Genomic DNA, 15,673 nt, shown 5'->3' on the forward strand with positions numbered 1-15,673 from the left:
CTAAAGCGAATCCCACAGTGTACAAACGCTGTGTATGAATCAAGCCTAAAAGAAGACTTTCAGCAGTCCTCCTCCGTTAGGTTGTTAAAAAATCATACTAAGATATTTTAAAAGGGTTTTCTGAGATTTTGATACCGATGACCTATCCAGAGGATAGGTTATCAGTAGAGATGAGCGGATTTCATATTTTGAAATTAGTTTGCGCTTCGTATGGTGGTAAAAGCAGAATTGCGTTATGGGTTCAGTTTCCACGGACCATAACGAAATTCTATGACTGAATGCCTTTAGAGGCATTCCATAATTCATTCTGTCATAATAGAGGTTATGCAGGAGTGGACTCCCCTGCATAACGGAAACCGGACGGATCCATTTTGCAGGCCATAGACTTCTATTATGACGGAATGAATAACGGAATGCCTCTAAAGGCATCCAGTCATAGAATTGCATTCTGGTCTGTGGTAACGGAATCCATAACGACCAAGGACAACATCTGCTTGGAGTTTGTATGTTCTCCCCGTGTTTACATGGGTTTCCGCTGGGTTCTCCGGTTTCCTCCCACACTCCAAAGACTTACTGATAGGGGATATAGATTGTGAGCCCCACTGGGGACAGTTGGATGCTAATGTCTGTAAAGTGCTGCGGAATATAGTAGCGCTATATAAGTGCATAAAATAAATGAATTAAATAATTCAGCCTTTACCACCAAACGAAGCGCAAACGAATTTCATAACATGAAATTCACTCATCCCTAGTTATCAGTACCTGATTGGTGGGGGTCGGACAGCCGATACCCCCGCTGGTCAGCTGTTTGAGAAGGCCGAGCTGTGATACCAAGCACAGCCGCTATGCAATGTATAGTGCTGTGCTTGGTAAGCTGCAAGGCACTCACAGGAGATCGGCAGGGTTCCTGGGCGCGGACCACCACCGATCAGATACTGATGACCTAACCTGAGGATAGTTCATCAGTATCAAAATCTTGGGAAAATCCTTTAATTTTAAATTTGATTCTGGAAAAGCTCGGTCCCTACCAGAATAAGGACACCAGCTCCTACAGGAGTTTATGCCTCGCTTTGCCAGATCTGCCTGATGTAATAACCTTTCTAATACAGGCAATCCGCTTTAGATAGACGCTTAGATTGGAGTATGTATCGCTCTGAGCCTATTGAGCTCCTTCCCTCAGCTGTAGTGGTCACCGACAAAGTCCCAAAACAGTGTTGATTAAACTAATATGCAGGACAGGTGCTCCTCAGCAGCTGACCCCACAGGAAGGGTAACAGATGGCTGGATAGTCGCTGGTTTATGTCCTTGTTTATTCTGGAAAGCAACATGTCCATTATTACCTGAGCCTTGCTCGAGAGAAGGCAAAATGTCTTTCCCTTTGAAAACTATTCCCATGTTCTGTTACAGTGTTAGGGTCTGTTCACACTGAGTCTGAGTGCTGGAAAAAAACTTGTGTGGAATCTATTTTTTCACATATGGATTCCCAGTTGCAATCAATGGAGAAGGTCTGCATGCATTTTGAGCGCAAAAACCACCATAAAAATCCATTATGTGAACATACCCTTAGTCTACTTTCACACAAGCGTTTTGGCTTTCCATTTGTGAGATCCGTTCAGGGCTCTCACACGCGGTCCAAAACGGATCAGTTTGCATTCCAATGCATTCTGAATGGAAAAGGATCCGCTCAGAATGCATCAGTTCAGTCTCCATTCCACTTTGGAGGCTTGCAGCGTTTGGTGTCTGCCTGATTAAACTGAGCCAAACAGATCCGTCCTGACACACAATGTAAGTCAATGGGGACGGATCCGTTTTCTCTGACACAATCTGGCACAATAGAAAACGGATCCATCCTCCATTGACTTTCAACGGTGTTCAAGACGGATCCGTCTTGGCTATGTTACAGATAATACAAACGGATCCGTTCATGATGGATGCAGACAGTTGTATTATTGTAACTGATCCGTTTTTGTAGATCCATGACGGATCCGCCCAAAACGAGAGTGTGAAAGTAGCCTTAGTGGAATTGCACTAGAGCTGTTCCAGAACCTTTCTTCAAAATGGTATTAAAAAAATGAGCCATTGAACAGGCCTGCTGCTACATGTAGTCCCACATGTTTGGCTGATGTTCCTTATAGTTCTGTTCCGTATGTACATCAGGCTTCTCTTGTAACGTCTATCTGCCCCTCACGAGGTAAAAATTGTGACACTTCCTGATTGCTCTTCTGTCCCTGAATGAAAATTTGGCAGTGGGTCACAAGAAAAACATTTTTATTTCACCAGGAAGTGGTGATGTAATGGAGGAAATGCAGCATGCGCGAGGCACACGTGGCTCCCCTGTACAGTCCGAGCACCCCCACCTTTTCCTTGATAATGCTGCGGGGGCAGGGAACGTTTCACTGACTAGGAAGAATTGCCATTCAGTACTCTAGAAAAGCTGTGTAACAATCCCCGAGGGAGCCGCAATTGCATCCATATTGGTTATCACCCAGCTTTACCAGAACCAGATAAGAAATGTCTGAATACGCAGAGAATATTAATGCTAAGGAATCAACAAGAAATGTCCAGTTAAAGAGCATCTGTCATCTCTCCTGTATTCCCCATGAAATGGCAGTTCTGGGACATTGTGCCATTCATCTGTTATTCCTCCTGGAAATATGTGCAATAAATGAATAATGGATTGAAAAGTGGCTGAAAGGATACAGCCTGTTAACAAGTAGGATGGTAACGACTAGATGTCAACCTATTCCTACATTTTCAGAAGTCTTCACAGAGGCATAGCCTTCAAAAAGTAGTGGGCCGTGCTATTCTCCTGATGCGCTGTGTTTGCTAACTGTGGTAATTTTATTATATTCTACATGTATTCTGTTGCTGTTTATAACCTAGAGCCAATTTTATATGTCCGGCTTCCCTGTCCACATCCATGCTGTGAGTCCGGGGCTGTGTGTCTAGAACTAAGAATTTATGCCTGGTGTCTGGAAAACTCGAAACATTTCTGATCCTCTGTTTCTCCTTTAGACGATCAGAGTAGGACCCTTCGTCTCATGACTGCCCTGCCATGGCATTCTCCTCACGCTTTGCTTTCTGGGAGCAAAAGGGAAGTGTTGTAGCACCCTGCATGCTTTTCATTGTGGTAGAGACAATGATCCATGATAAGACAGAAGTAAATAACATGCTTTAGGGTTTGCAGGTTATGCTTACCGATTTGTTTTATAGGAGTTCTTTAAGAGTTTTTAAAATTTGGCAAGGGGCAGGTGGCATGTACAACTGGGGAGGGGGGAGAGGAGAGAAACAGTTTAAAATGTTCCACCGCTCCTCCATTGCCACTTTAACCCCCAGGGGCCTTCCGCAGTCATGTGCTTTTCATTGTACCATGACTGCTGCAGCCACAGTAGTCACAGGCCGTTCTTGCACATGTGACCTGCAGCGGTCACTGGAACAATGTACAGTACGTGATGTCATCACTACAGGCCCAGAGGGGATTGGAGTGGGCCCCAGAGTCATGTAGAGACATGCTCCCTTCCAAACTTTACAAAATCTTGGAGAGCGCCTTTAAGTGTGCCCGTCTCTTACTTGCAGTAGAGGTAGACATTTTGCAGGCTTAATTGATTTTGATAAGACTGTAGGTCACAGTTTTTTTTTTAAAGAAGTGGTTTCACTACAGCTTTATGGGCTTTTTAAATTCTCTTTATGCCAGTTTCACACAATTACAAATATGAACGCCAATACTGGCCCTTTCCGCTGGTCTACAGACCTATACGTATACGTCGTAGGTAACTGTCCTGGTAGTTAAATTTGATTTCCATGTAACCTGAGAGAATATGTCTTACTAAAAATGGGTACGGATCCCATCACAGTGACGGGACTCATGTGATTGACACTGACTCTCCAGCTGACACCAGGTCTTCTGACGTTGAGGCCGTCATAGGAATGATTAGAGAAACTGACTTCCTGTCCACGCATAAGACGCTGTGTCAGCTAGAGAGTCAGAGTGTCGGTCACACAGCTGAGGACCAGATCAAAGCAGGTAAATGAGAAATAGTCACTAATAAGAAAAAATAACTTCACTATAACTTACCTCGTGTACCCTTCTAAGGGGCCAGAATACAAATTTGTGTGAGAGTGCTTCTTTAAATGCTTACTTGTCACCATTGATCCCATTGACTATGCGGGGTTGGAACTAGCGGTCATGCAGCGGGTAGATACTTATTTCCTTGACCCGTATCATGGCCATTGATCCACTTTCAGTTTTTATGACCTTACCTCCTGCTCCTATTTCAAAACTTTAGGTTAAGGATGAAGATAAACCTTTAGCAAAGAAACAAAATGGTGCCTCTTCCAGCCAGAACGGAGCTGTAAGTGTAATTAGTAAAAGTGTTAAATGTGAGCTTGTATTTCTGCATGACAAGCATGTCTCTGGGCGCTCTAGATGTTATAGTGGTGTGTATAATAGTTTAGTAGCACATTGATTTGGCTATATTTCCTTCCAGGGCAGATGAGATGCAGACGATGACTGGAAGTAGAATGAGGAACAAAAATATAATTCATATTGAGTTAAAATGAAATTTCTTCATCACAGATTGTCCGTCAGTTGTCACCTGTTGTCTTGGTACTCTGGCTGCCCTGGCCCAGGGGATTTCTTTAGTCCTGCTCCTATGTACTTACACATTGTCCATACCTGTCAACTTTTTGGACTGTGAAATAAGGGCACTTATGTGAAAGATCCTTTTTTTTCCCTGCATCTCTACACACTTTGGTGGTTTTCTTTTACACTAGTGCACAAATTATCTGGATATAGAAATTTCTAAAACCCAAATTGCATCAAATAATGAAATATTATACAAGGCTCTAATATGCAGAGGTAAGCTATAAACTTTCTGGATCAATATTGTACATGTGCAAATGCAAATCTGTACATGAGATCAAAAAAAGGGACATCTATGGAGCAAAGAGGGACAGAGGGACTTGAGTCAAAAATAGGGACTGTCTCTCCAAAAGAGGGACACTTGGGAGGTCTGCATTGTCTCCATATTTTATAGGAGATTTTTTACTATTGTCTTAGGGCCAATTCACACGACTGTACGTAATCTTCGAGACATGGCCCATGTGTCAGACGCATCTCCCGGACTGACTGCAGCTCCCCTGACCCGAAATTGCTACATCGGAGTGATTTATTATCCAGTTCCTATCTGATTGTACTGTGCTCACTTCATCATCTACTGAACCCACATTATCCCACGGTGCGAGCCCCATTAGAGCGTTACAACCCCTTTTAAAACAATTCCAGACAAACGTGGCAGAAAATTTTACCCTGGTCCCTCGAGGGGTCTTCATGAACATTAAAACTGAGGATCTATTCTTAGGATAGGTAATCAATATCAGATTGGTGGGGGTCAGATTCCCAGCTCCCTAACCAATCAGTTTAAAGGCTCATTCACACAAATGTAAGGGCTCCGTGCCCGTGCTGTGGACCGCTGCGTCCATGGGCCAGCCGCATGCGGATCACAACCCTGTCTGCGATCCGTTTTTTCCGCAAAAAGATAGAACTTGTCCTATCTTTTTGCAGAACGGAAGTGTGGAACGGAACCCCACGGAAGCACTCCGTAGTGTTCCGTTCCGTGCTTTTGTTCCGCATCTCCGGATTTGCGGACCCATTCAAGTCAATGGCTCCGCATTTGTGATGCGTAACGCACACGGAACGGTGCAGTCCGCAATATGGCAACAGGATACCTACGGTTGTGTGAATGAGTCCTAAGTGTGAGCACTCCGTCCCAGAGGAACATTGAACCTTCTCAACCATGAAAGCATTCAGCCCCATAAGAACTGCCTTGTGTGCGAAATCCGCTTTTCTTTAAAATATCTGTGAATTTCCCAGCACTGTCTGATCTCTGGGAAGGTAACTTGTCTGTATGCTTAAGACAACTGGTTTGGAACAATTCGGGATTTCACAAAACCATTTTGGAAGATGTGATGGAAAAGTGGTTTGAAAATTGCCAAAGTCTTCTGTTATTCCATGACTGCCTCCTTGATGACGCTCATGACTGACTCGCTGAGTGCAGGGAAAAGCTCTTTATTCTTTCGGAAAACTTTAACTATTTCCTTTCATGTTGGTCATCTTAGAGGTGGCACTGCACATCTGAATAGATTTGTTGTCCAGTTCAGTATACTGACTGTGATAAAATTTCAGACAGGAGGCTGATTGGCATCACAACGCTCGCTGTAAGGCTAGACTACAAAATCGGGTTACACAGCCCTAGCCAGATGCGTTTCATACAATAGAAATGGATTGGATAACTTAAATGGGTTTCAAGAAATGGTGGAGGGTTTGGCAAACCAGTCCATTCTGCCAGACCTGCAAAGTGAAGATGACTTGCTTCCTGGGTGCTGGCTCCCTGATCCTTCTCTTGCAGGCCAGCAATGCTCCGCTGGGCTCCAGCAAAGTCCACATCTGGTTTGACATCGCTGCAGCCCACAACTGGGCATGGAGGGTGTCCAGCTCCCCTTCCGTTATGACAAAGGTTCACATGATGCAACGGGAGCCTGACACCGTCATGGCCAGTAATTGGCTATGGTGAGTTCAAACCGGATGATGACATCGATGGAGCCCAGTGGAGCCTCACAGGCCTGTAGGAGAGGAGCCAGCGCCCCCTCGATCCTTACACCTTTAATGATTGTCTTGGTCCCCGTTCACTATATTACAGTGTATTTGGTATGTGCCAAATCTCCATCAAACTTTTGGGTGCTGAGTATTTTTGACATTTATTAGGCCTTTAGTGTTCCTTTACGGTACATCCACACATGACGGAAAATACAGAAGAAAAGTCTGCTGCAGATCTGCGGCAAAAAAGTGTATGTATTGCATGCATTCTTTTTCTACAAAAAAAGCTATGGACTTCACTTTCTCCGTTGCAAAGGGAGAAGTTGCAGTGAAGATCCACAGCATAAATTGACATGCTGCCGACTTCAAATCTGCACTGCCGGTCAATTTCTTGAAACCTTATCAACCTTGCTGGAACAGTAACAGCACTTTGAATTTGTTACATGAAAATCTGCAATGACAAATCCATGGTGCATTTGCCATTTGTGAAAATACCCTTAAAACCCATTTGTAGACACTCAAGCTGTCGAAATAATAATAGGTAAATGTGCCCCAGTACTTTATTTGTTAGAGCTGCATTTTTTTTTTGCTCCAGAGCTGATCTTCCTTCTGTATCTTTTGCCAAGAAGCTGCAACCTCGTGAGCTGTATAACTTCCTGCAGACCGTTGTGTGTGTCTGTGCCTAGTGACTATAGGAAGGAAAAGCACTACAGAAACCCCCACATGGCAGTGAACAAACCTCTATAAGGGGTTCCATTCATTTCTGTTGAAGGCATCGCCTGGCAGAACAGCTTATGAGTAGTGATTTCATAGACGCCTCTCTACAGCAGATTTAGTAAAATAGCCGTCGGTGCATCTGCTCAGCTGCATGCAAGCCTGGTGATGATCGCAGTGTGAATATGGCAGAGGCTACACATAGTTGTCTTAACTTGGGATACGTCCAGTGAGGTCTGCTGGGATAATTGCTGCTATACATATAAAATGATTTCAGACCTCGCTTCTCTTTAAATAGCAACAAGTCTGCAGAGAACAGAGCGCTCACTGATAAGTTTCTGGACTCGTTACTTAATGTTTCACGGATCTGTACTGCCCCAAGAACTTGTGTCAGCAGATTTCTATCACAGCTCCCATCACTCTCTTCTCTGCCGCAGAGCCCAACTTGACAAAGCTTTGCATTATCCTCTCCTGCTCATCTCCGGCTCTTGCACCCTTCATGCACTAAGGTGTCTGTTTTTGTATATCGGACGTCAGAAACCCCTGAAAGGTATGGAGGCTTTGATTTAAAATAATGATGCATTTATGGGGTAGAAAGAAAGGGCTGGTGATAATGTGACCTGCCCTGTAAATACCACATTTCTGGTGTATGACTGCAGTCCAGATTGGGAGGGATGATGGAATAAGAGAGTCATGGCAGGCTCAAGCGGTGCTGCTCCGTTCTGCTTTATTGTAGTGACAGCTACGGACAGCTGCTGGAAGATAATACCTATGGTGGCGGCCGCTTTAGTTAGATGTTTGGGCCTTGAGGTTCGGTTTGTAGGTTCTTGGGTAGAGTGCATGTAGCAGAGCTTTCCCTGCACTGCAGTCTCTCTTGTGTGTGCCAGATACTACTGCAGCTGTGTAGTCACAGGCTGATCGGATGTATGCTTTTACAGCACTTTGGTGTCCTCTTCACTGAGGCCATGGAAGTTCTAAACTGGGGAACAGTCTCCATCTGTTTTATGCATTGGGACATATGGGCAGAGGAAAATACAAGCAGCAGGTGCAGACTAGGGTCTTTGTAGTCCTAGTTTTATCTTTGCTAGGGGAAGCTTTAAAATGAAAAGTTATCAACAGAATTGAATGATTTACCCGTCAGACTAAAATACTGGGGAGCAATGTACTTGTCCCCTCTGGCTAGGTTGTGCACGTCCCCTCTGGCTAGGTTGTGCACGTCCCCTCTGGCTAGGTTGTGCACGTCCCCCCTGGCTAGGTTGTGCACGTCCCCCCTGGCTAGGTTGTGCACGTCCCCCCTGGCTAGGTTGTGCACGTCCCCCCTGGCTAGGTTGTGCACGTCCCCCCTGGCTAGGTTGTGCACGTCCCCCCTGGCTAGGTTGTGCACGTCCCCCCTGGCTAGGTTGTGCACGTCCCCCCTGGCTAGGTTGTGCACGTCCCCCCTGGCTAGGTTATCCAAGCACAATGCATTAAAAAAAAAAAACCTGTGTGATTCTCTATATAAATTTTAAGATCTCAAATTACATTCATATTTTCTTAATCTTCATTTTTATTGTATTGTATTTTCAAACAAGACCTCATATCAAGGGTACATTCACACGAACGTAAGCTGTCCGTGCCTGAGCTGTGGTGTGGACCCATTCACTTCAATGGGTACGGGGATACGCAATATATGGCAAAACATAGAACATGTGCTGTCTTTTGCCAAAAGCGATTCCGTGGGCTTCCTATACGTGGTTCCGCACCATTCCGTATCTTGATAATTGTGGACCCATACGGGCACGGATGGCCTACGGTTGTGTGAATGTACCCTAAACTATATACACTTGACATATCTAGGTAAAATCAATAATTAATAAGTGGGTTTGTGCATTGGGCAAATAGTGCAGAAATATTTCTTAACCATTCGGATTCTCTTATTAAAGGCTGCAATTCTTGAGTATCTCTTTCCTTTAACTCTGTGTTGTGTTTTTCCTCTATTATTCCTCCAAGAATTTTGAACATTAACAACTGGGTGCTACCAGTTGGGGGAAGTCCCTACAGTCTGGCACTGTCTATTCAGTGTCATGACAAGGAGAATAGTAACATTTGATTTATATCTTTGTAGAAAAGATAATAGAAGAACGGCACAACACAGAGATATAATGTTCCAGAATTATTTTATGGGAATGGCAAGTATAGACTAAAAATAGACGTGGTGATAAGTCTCCCTTTTAATCCATCCTGAGGTAAGTATTTGCAGGATGGGTGTGCCTCCTTGCTCTAGGAAAGTTTGAGATTTTACTTTTTATCTAGACATCTTTTTGTGTCTTTCCATTATATAGCATACTAGAGAGCCCAGATGTGTGTCTTTGATTGCAGACATTTTAAATTAAAATTATAGAATAACTGTTTATCTGAATTTTTTTTTTTTTCTAATTCAAAATTGCCTTTCACACTATTTCTATGTTCAAAATGTAGTCTGAAAGCTCAGAGAATGAGGGAGAGCAGCCTTTAAGCAATCCATCATCTCCAAGGAATTTATTATCTCAAAACCCACTAAGAGCAAAAAGCCCAGAGCCAAGACAAAATCTCCTTAGGGTGAAGAGTCCGGAGAGGGTGCAAGTCCCTGTGCGTGTAACCAGCCCAGAACCGGTGCAGAACGGTGATGAAAAACCAGCCAGCACCATGCAGAGAGCTGAAAGTGCAAAGTCCATTAACTCAGGGGCTGGTTCTGAAGAATCTGGTACCAAAAAGAAAGTGGTGAAAGTTGTTAGAAAAATGGTTAGAAAAGTCATTCCACAGGAGGATGCTGGGGGCAAAAATGAACCTGCCCAAGGACAGGAAAAAATCCAGCCTCAGTCTCCCATTCCACAGGCACCTGCTGTGCCAAAAGCCGAAGCTAAGAAAGAGAAGGATGACATTTCTGTAGGCCTTACCAGCCTCATGACCAGGGGTAAAACAAAAGAACATAAACATAGATTTAAGCTTCCTGAGAAAAAAGTGGAACCTGCAAGTGAGAAGGTGGCTTCACCTACTCCACCTGTTGAAAAACCAAGTGAGAAGTCCTCCAGTCCTGACCCTCCTGCTTCTGTAGAAGTGACTATCTCTGGCAAACAGGATAACCATCCTTCCAAAGCTGTTAGTTCTGACCTGACCAACAAAACACCACAGAAACCATCTAAAGGATTTATACTAGAGGTACCCACATTTAACCATGTGTGTGCATGAGCAGAAAAAAACACAACAAAGTCCTCCTTCCAGTTTGGTTGACCAAAATTAACAAAGCATGTGACCAGTGTGCAGTGCTAATATGCTCTAATGTGTTAACTCTTTATAATGATTAGTGTGCATGACTTACGTAGAACATTTTATTTTATGCTCTACAATGTATACGCCTTTTTTGGAGTTGGCTTTGAAATACTTTTTGAGCCAGTGTCTTGATCCTGTTGCCATTCAGATTTGTACTTTGGCTGCTAATTGAACAACTATATTTGGCTCCTCTTAAGTTTTAGCTTTTATCAATGAAGAATTGTGCTGTCAGCCTAAAATAGCAGTAGTAGAAAAAGCACAAAACCATTTGCTGGCTGCGCTTGGGTCTTATCTGTGTTAGATAGCAGCAGAGTGAACTTTTGGTTCCAATAATTTTCCTACCTCTGCTCAGCACTCTCTGAAGAAGGGCATTGCACCGCCCAGACCTCAGAAGTCTAAGTCTTCCCAGGTAACTCAAGAAAAATGGATCTCGAATAAGGTGTGTTGTTTCAATTGATATTTTAGATCTGTTAAATGAAATAAGAATTTTCTATGTGATATGGAACAAGTTGGGTAATTCACAAAATGCTTCAAAATTCTTAGCTCCTCTGTGACTCCTCCAGGGGGTGTTGAAATGTTCATGTGAAACCCCACATGGATGTTGATACTTATTATCTAATAAAAGTCTTCTTGACTGCTCAAAGGAGGAGAGGTATCCTCTACGAGTTAGGAGTAAGGGCCACCTTCTGGCCTGAAATGCTCAATTGTTTGTAGGATGGACAAGCTTTCTATACACTGTGGATGCTGAAGATCCTCCTCCTGACATGACCTCAACATTGGTCAACATGATTACGGTTTGGATGAGAGTATTACAGATGGCATTGTGTTAAAGGACACATTGTTCTCAAATATTTTGAGAATTTGCTTAAAAAAGTTGTCCTGTAATTGTTGCCACATTAAATATTTTTTGGGCTTAGACCACATCAGATGTTATTTGTGTAACCTTGAAAATTAGTTACATTTCAGTAATGGAAATGACTTTATTTTGGTTGAAGTGCTGATGGACGGGCAAGGAGAAGATACAGCGTCCTCCTATCTTTACATGTCTATCTTTATACTCTGTTCAGCTGTACCATGTCTGCTATTTCAAGCTAAAAAGAAACTACTGTTCTGCCCATAATTGCCTTGTATATTTATGTGTGTAAACTACTGGTTTCAGGGGCAAAATGCCAATATACAATAATGTGCTTTTATTTTAAAACATTTCGTACAATTTTTGACGTTATTGCCAAGATGGCCTCTCTTATCGAATGTGGCAGGTGCCTTTTTTTTTTTTATAATGCATTATAATGCAATCCTGTGTTGAAACTTAAACTGCTAGCATACCCCATCAGCAAGGCTAATGTTTGCCTTGTGTGTGACATGATCCTCATGTCAGATCTAAATGTGTACAGGAGCATTTATGAAAAAAATACTCCATTCAATATCATAGTGGCTCATGTGAGTACTTAGGATCTCCTCTGGTAGGTTAGGGTCTGACAGAGTTATGGGACCCATGGATGTTCCTAGAGCACTTTCTATAGAAAATAATGTGTAAATACTTTTCTAATATAAAAAATCTTAACAACATTGCATTACTTGCTGAATTTTCACTCACTACCATTACACATGTGCAAAATATTGCATAGAATATTTTAAGAGAATGTACTAAGATCCGTCATCACTGATATTGTAGTACCATAGTTTTATTAATCTCTCTTGGTAGAGTGTGACTATTTTCATGTTTTTGCGAGATGTGTGGCATTACACAGTAGTCCCCATTTACATGGGCCATTACACAGGTCAACAAACCATTTTTTCCCGATGATTGCCAGCTTGTCTGAATGATCACTACCGCTAAATGGACCAGTACACGGGGATGTGATTGGGAACGAACCTACGATTGTATCCTGATGCAGCTCGTTCATTGGCAGCAGATCACTGTTGAAGCAGTACGATGTGTTTCTGAGTGACAATGTTTTGTCAGTTAAATGATTAGATCACCCTTCAACCAAACATTTTTATCGGTTGGGTGATTCGCATCAATCACCTTTTACACAGGCTAATTATAGGGAATGACTGTTCATTGGACTATTCATTCTCAATAATTGGCTCCTTGAGCCATGTAAATGGGCCCTAACATTATATTTTTGATTTATTTTTTATTTTTCCCCAGTTTTCTTTGGTAACATGCATGTCAGATAGGATATTATCTCTACAGTACATAAATAATGAATGCAAATTTGACCTTTAGGCTACAAGTCCTGTATCCCAGCAGACCGCGCCAGAGGAAGCCCAGAAACGTCTGGAGAGGATCTTCATGGCATCTGTAAATAATGTTTTTAGGTTACTCCATGTTTCTTGTGCTTGGGCGGCTCTGTGTTCCCGCTTCTAACTGTTGCTTGTGTATAACTAATGTTGATGTCTGAAGAACATCAGTGGGATCTGGTAACTGACGTTTGTGAGGGCCGTTGTACAGCCCTAATTCTCGAGTAAAATATTCTGGCTCGGTTAACTTGTACCTCTTGGAGACATGTGACAGTAACTTGCCTATTGGTACATGAAAGAACATACTGTATGAAGGACGTAGTTGTTGGTCGGGCAACTACTTGTGCTCGTCGCAAGCTATGGCTTACATCTTGGCATTCTTATCTAAGTACCTGCAGTATTTCAGATGTCCCCGTTGTCGACCAGTTTTTTGGGTAGAGTTCGTTCGATTGGTATGGACAAGCTCAACTTTTCATGCTTACATGCTGTGATCCTATTGCCAGCCGCTGGTGTATATACAGCTGTCTGTAGGAAGTTGAAGAATTTGCCCTCTTGAGTTTTTTAGCGCCTTTTGCAGTTTTTAAAAACACAGCAGGACCCTCCTCTTTTGGTGATGGCTTTTTCCATTGATTTCAATGAGGAAAACCATGGGACAGTGATTTGTGTTTAATTTGGAACAACTAATGCTCTTGCATGTGCTTTTAGTAAATAACTCTATTGGTGCTGGATGGACATTTCTTTTTATTTTATTTTTTATCTTCAAGCCAAGAATCACACAAGCAGTTTTATGGACTTTTTAATGCAGGTTTTTTGTTTTTGTTTTTTGAGTCAAAACAAAGAGTAGTGAGAAATACGCAGGAAGGACTCCTACGTCTCCTTCCTAACCGATCCAATTCTGGCTTTGGCTCAAAAAAATAGCTACAAAAACTGTAAATGTCTTTACAGTGATAGCGATGAACAGCATATTCTAAAATTATTATGATGTCCTGCTCATGCGTTTATTAACTTTTACAATGTATTACAACTTTTTTTACCCTCAGGAATATATTAGTATATGAATGCAGGTTGCACCTACCATCTTCTACTAACCATTTTCTTCATGTTCATGCTTCCATGGACGGGATAGCAGAGTTTTTGTATTGAACATTAACGTTCGATCTTGGTGTGATAGTCTTCTGCCGTCTTCACCTTAAAAGGAACCGGTCATGTCGAAAATGCAGTCTGATCTGGCAGCGGCATGTTATAGAGCAGCAAGAGCGGAGCAGATTAATACATATATTTTTGTGGCAAAAGATTCATTATAACTTAGGCTGCATTCACATCTCTGTTTCGGAGATCCATTGCAAATGAAGGCTGTTGGCTGGATGAAAAATCGTTGCATGCGGTTTTTTTGGTCCGGCCAAAACCTGCCATTTATTCCAGAAATTGGCCGAATCGCCGCTGGACCTCATTGCAGTCAATGGGGATCTGGCAGTGAAGCGCTGGATCTCCGAGATGTGAATGGAGCCTAATTGACTTTCTGTTCTTAGGAATCCAGAGGGCCGTCCTGTCTGTGATTGACAGCTATATCTGTATGCACAGTTGTATAGGTAATATCACCAGTCATTTTGTGAATCCTCCCACTGGACTTCCAAACTCATTGATTATGCTGAATCTTTCCTCATAAAACTATATATCAATCTGCTCTGCTCCTTCTGCTCTATAACATCGGACCGGTAGATTAGAGAGCGTTTTCATGGTGACAGGCTCCCTTTTAATACACCAAATATTTTGTTGGTCTTTTATTTGCCAGTGATGTCGTGTCTGAAGGCGTCCGCTACGTTCATTCATTGATAGTTTCTGCTCTTTCATTTTCTTGCTGCTATAGCTGGAACCAGCAGCCTCTTCTTCCTCTGCACTGAGCCAGGTACTGTACCCCTGCACACAGGATCTGTCTGCCAACCCAGCCTCGTCTTCTATCCACATCTGGGCTGGTGTCTGTGCGCGTGTGTCATGCTGGAGTGTAAGGCTCAATTCACATCTCCTTCCTGCATTACTAATCCCCCTGTCCTCCACTTCTCCCTGTGCATGTGTGCACCATGACACCTGATGGATCTTCTGCATGTACTTTCCTATTACAATTTCTGGCATGATTTATAACAAGGTCTTCTCCTGAGCATCTCAAGCATTAGCTGGCGGCCATGACATCTGTGCTTTCCAGTATTTTCCCCCCTTTTCCGAATGAAATGTTACTGCATGCGCTAACCTGATGCTAACCTATTGTACTGCTCTTTACTAGATAATGAGCTCAGGAAACCTGTGTATTATATGTATAGTTGTTACACACAGCAGTCCTCCTGCCCAGCGTTCCCGTTGCTAGATGCCTCGCCTCAAAGGCTGACTCTAATTATAAAAAGGTTTCCTTAGGTTATATAAATTAAAGGGGTTGTCTGACTTTTATGAACTCCCCCCCCCCCCCACCCCTTGGGCTCTTAATTTATAAAAATATATAAAAAGTCGGATACTCACCAGTTAATTCCCCACTGTTTCGGGTAATGCCGATCTGATCCTTCCCTTCGGTTTGTGTGTACAGGCTGCAATGATGATGTAGCTTTGAACAGTCTGTGACTGCTGCAATCACTCTCCTCAGTAGTATACAGCAAGAGTCCACTGAGGCCAGATACTGACTGCAGCAGTCACGGGCTGTGCACAGCTACGTCATTGCTGCAGCCTGTAAATAGACCATATGTGAGGACCAGAGCAGTAGCACTGGAAATGGCAGTGAACTGGTGAGTATGTGACCCTTTTATTATTTGATTACATTCAAAGGGGTTGTCTAATCTTAGACAT

The 15,673-nt window shown here is 42.9% G+C and overlaps 1 protein-coding gene across 21 annotated transcripts in view; it reads left to right on the plus strand.

The window, feature by feature from the left end:
* MYO18A (myosin XVIIIA) overlaps positions 1 to 15,673 on the plus strand; it is a 314,632-nt gene that overhangs the window by 106,329 nt on the left and 192,630 nt on the right. For 7 of the 21 annotated variants that reach the window (XM_044283668.1, XM_044283669.1, XM_044283651.1 and 4 more), the window contains exons 3-4: positions 12,831 to 12,905; positions 14,712 to 14,750. The exons of 3 other annotated variants lie outside the window; for them this stretch is intronic. In XM_044283668.1, the coding sequence (XP_044139603.1) occupies positions 12,831 to 12,905; positions 14,712 to 14,750 (114 nt within the window). Of the gene's footprint in view, positions 1 to 3,015; positions 3,095 to 4,005; positions 4,025 to 4,286; positions 4,353 to 7,746; positions 7,860 to 9,766; positions 10,487 to 10,949; positions 11,037 to 12,830; positions 12,906 to 14,711; positions 14,751 to 15,673 lie in introns of those variants that run through there. 11 more of the 21 variants (XM_044283657.1, XM_044283658.1, XM_044283660.1 and 8 more) reach the window with 8 other exon arrangements.

This window comes from Bufo gargarizans, chromosome 3 (assembly GCF_014858855.1).
Source record: "Bufo gargarizans isolate SCDJY-AF-19 chromosome 3, ASM1485885v1, whole genome shotgun sequence".
Classification (NCBI taxonomy): Eukaryota; Metazoa; Chordata; class Amphibia; order Anura; family Bufonidae; genus Bufo; species Bufo gargarizans.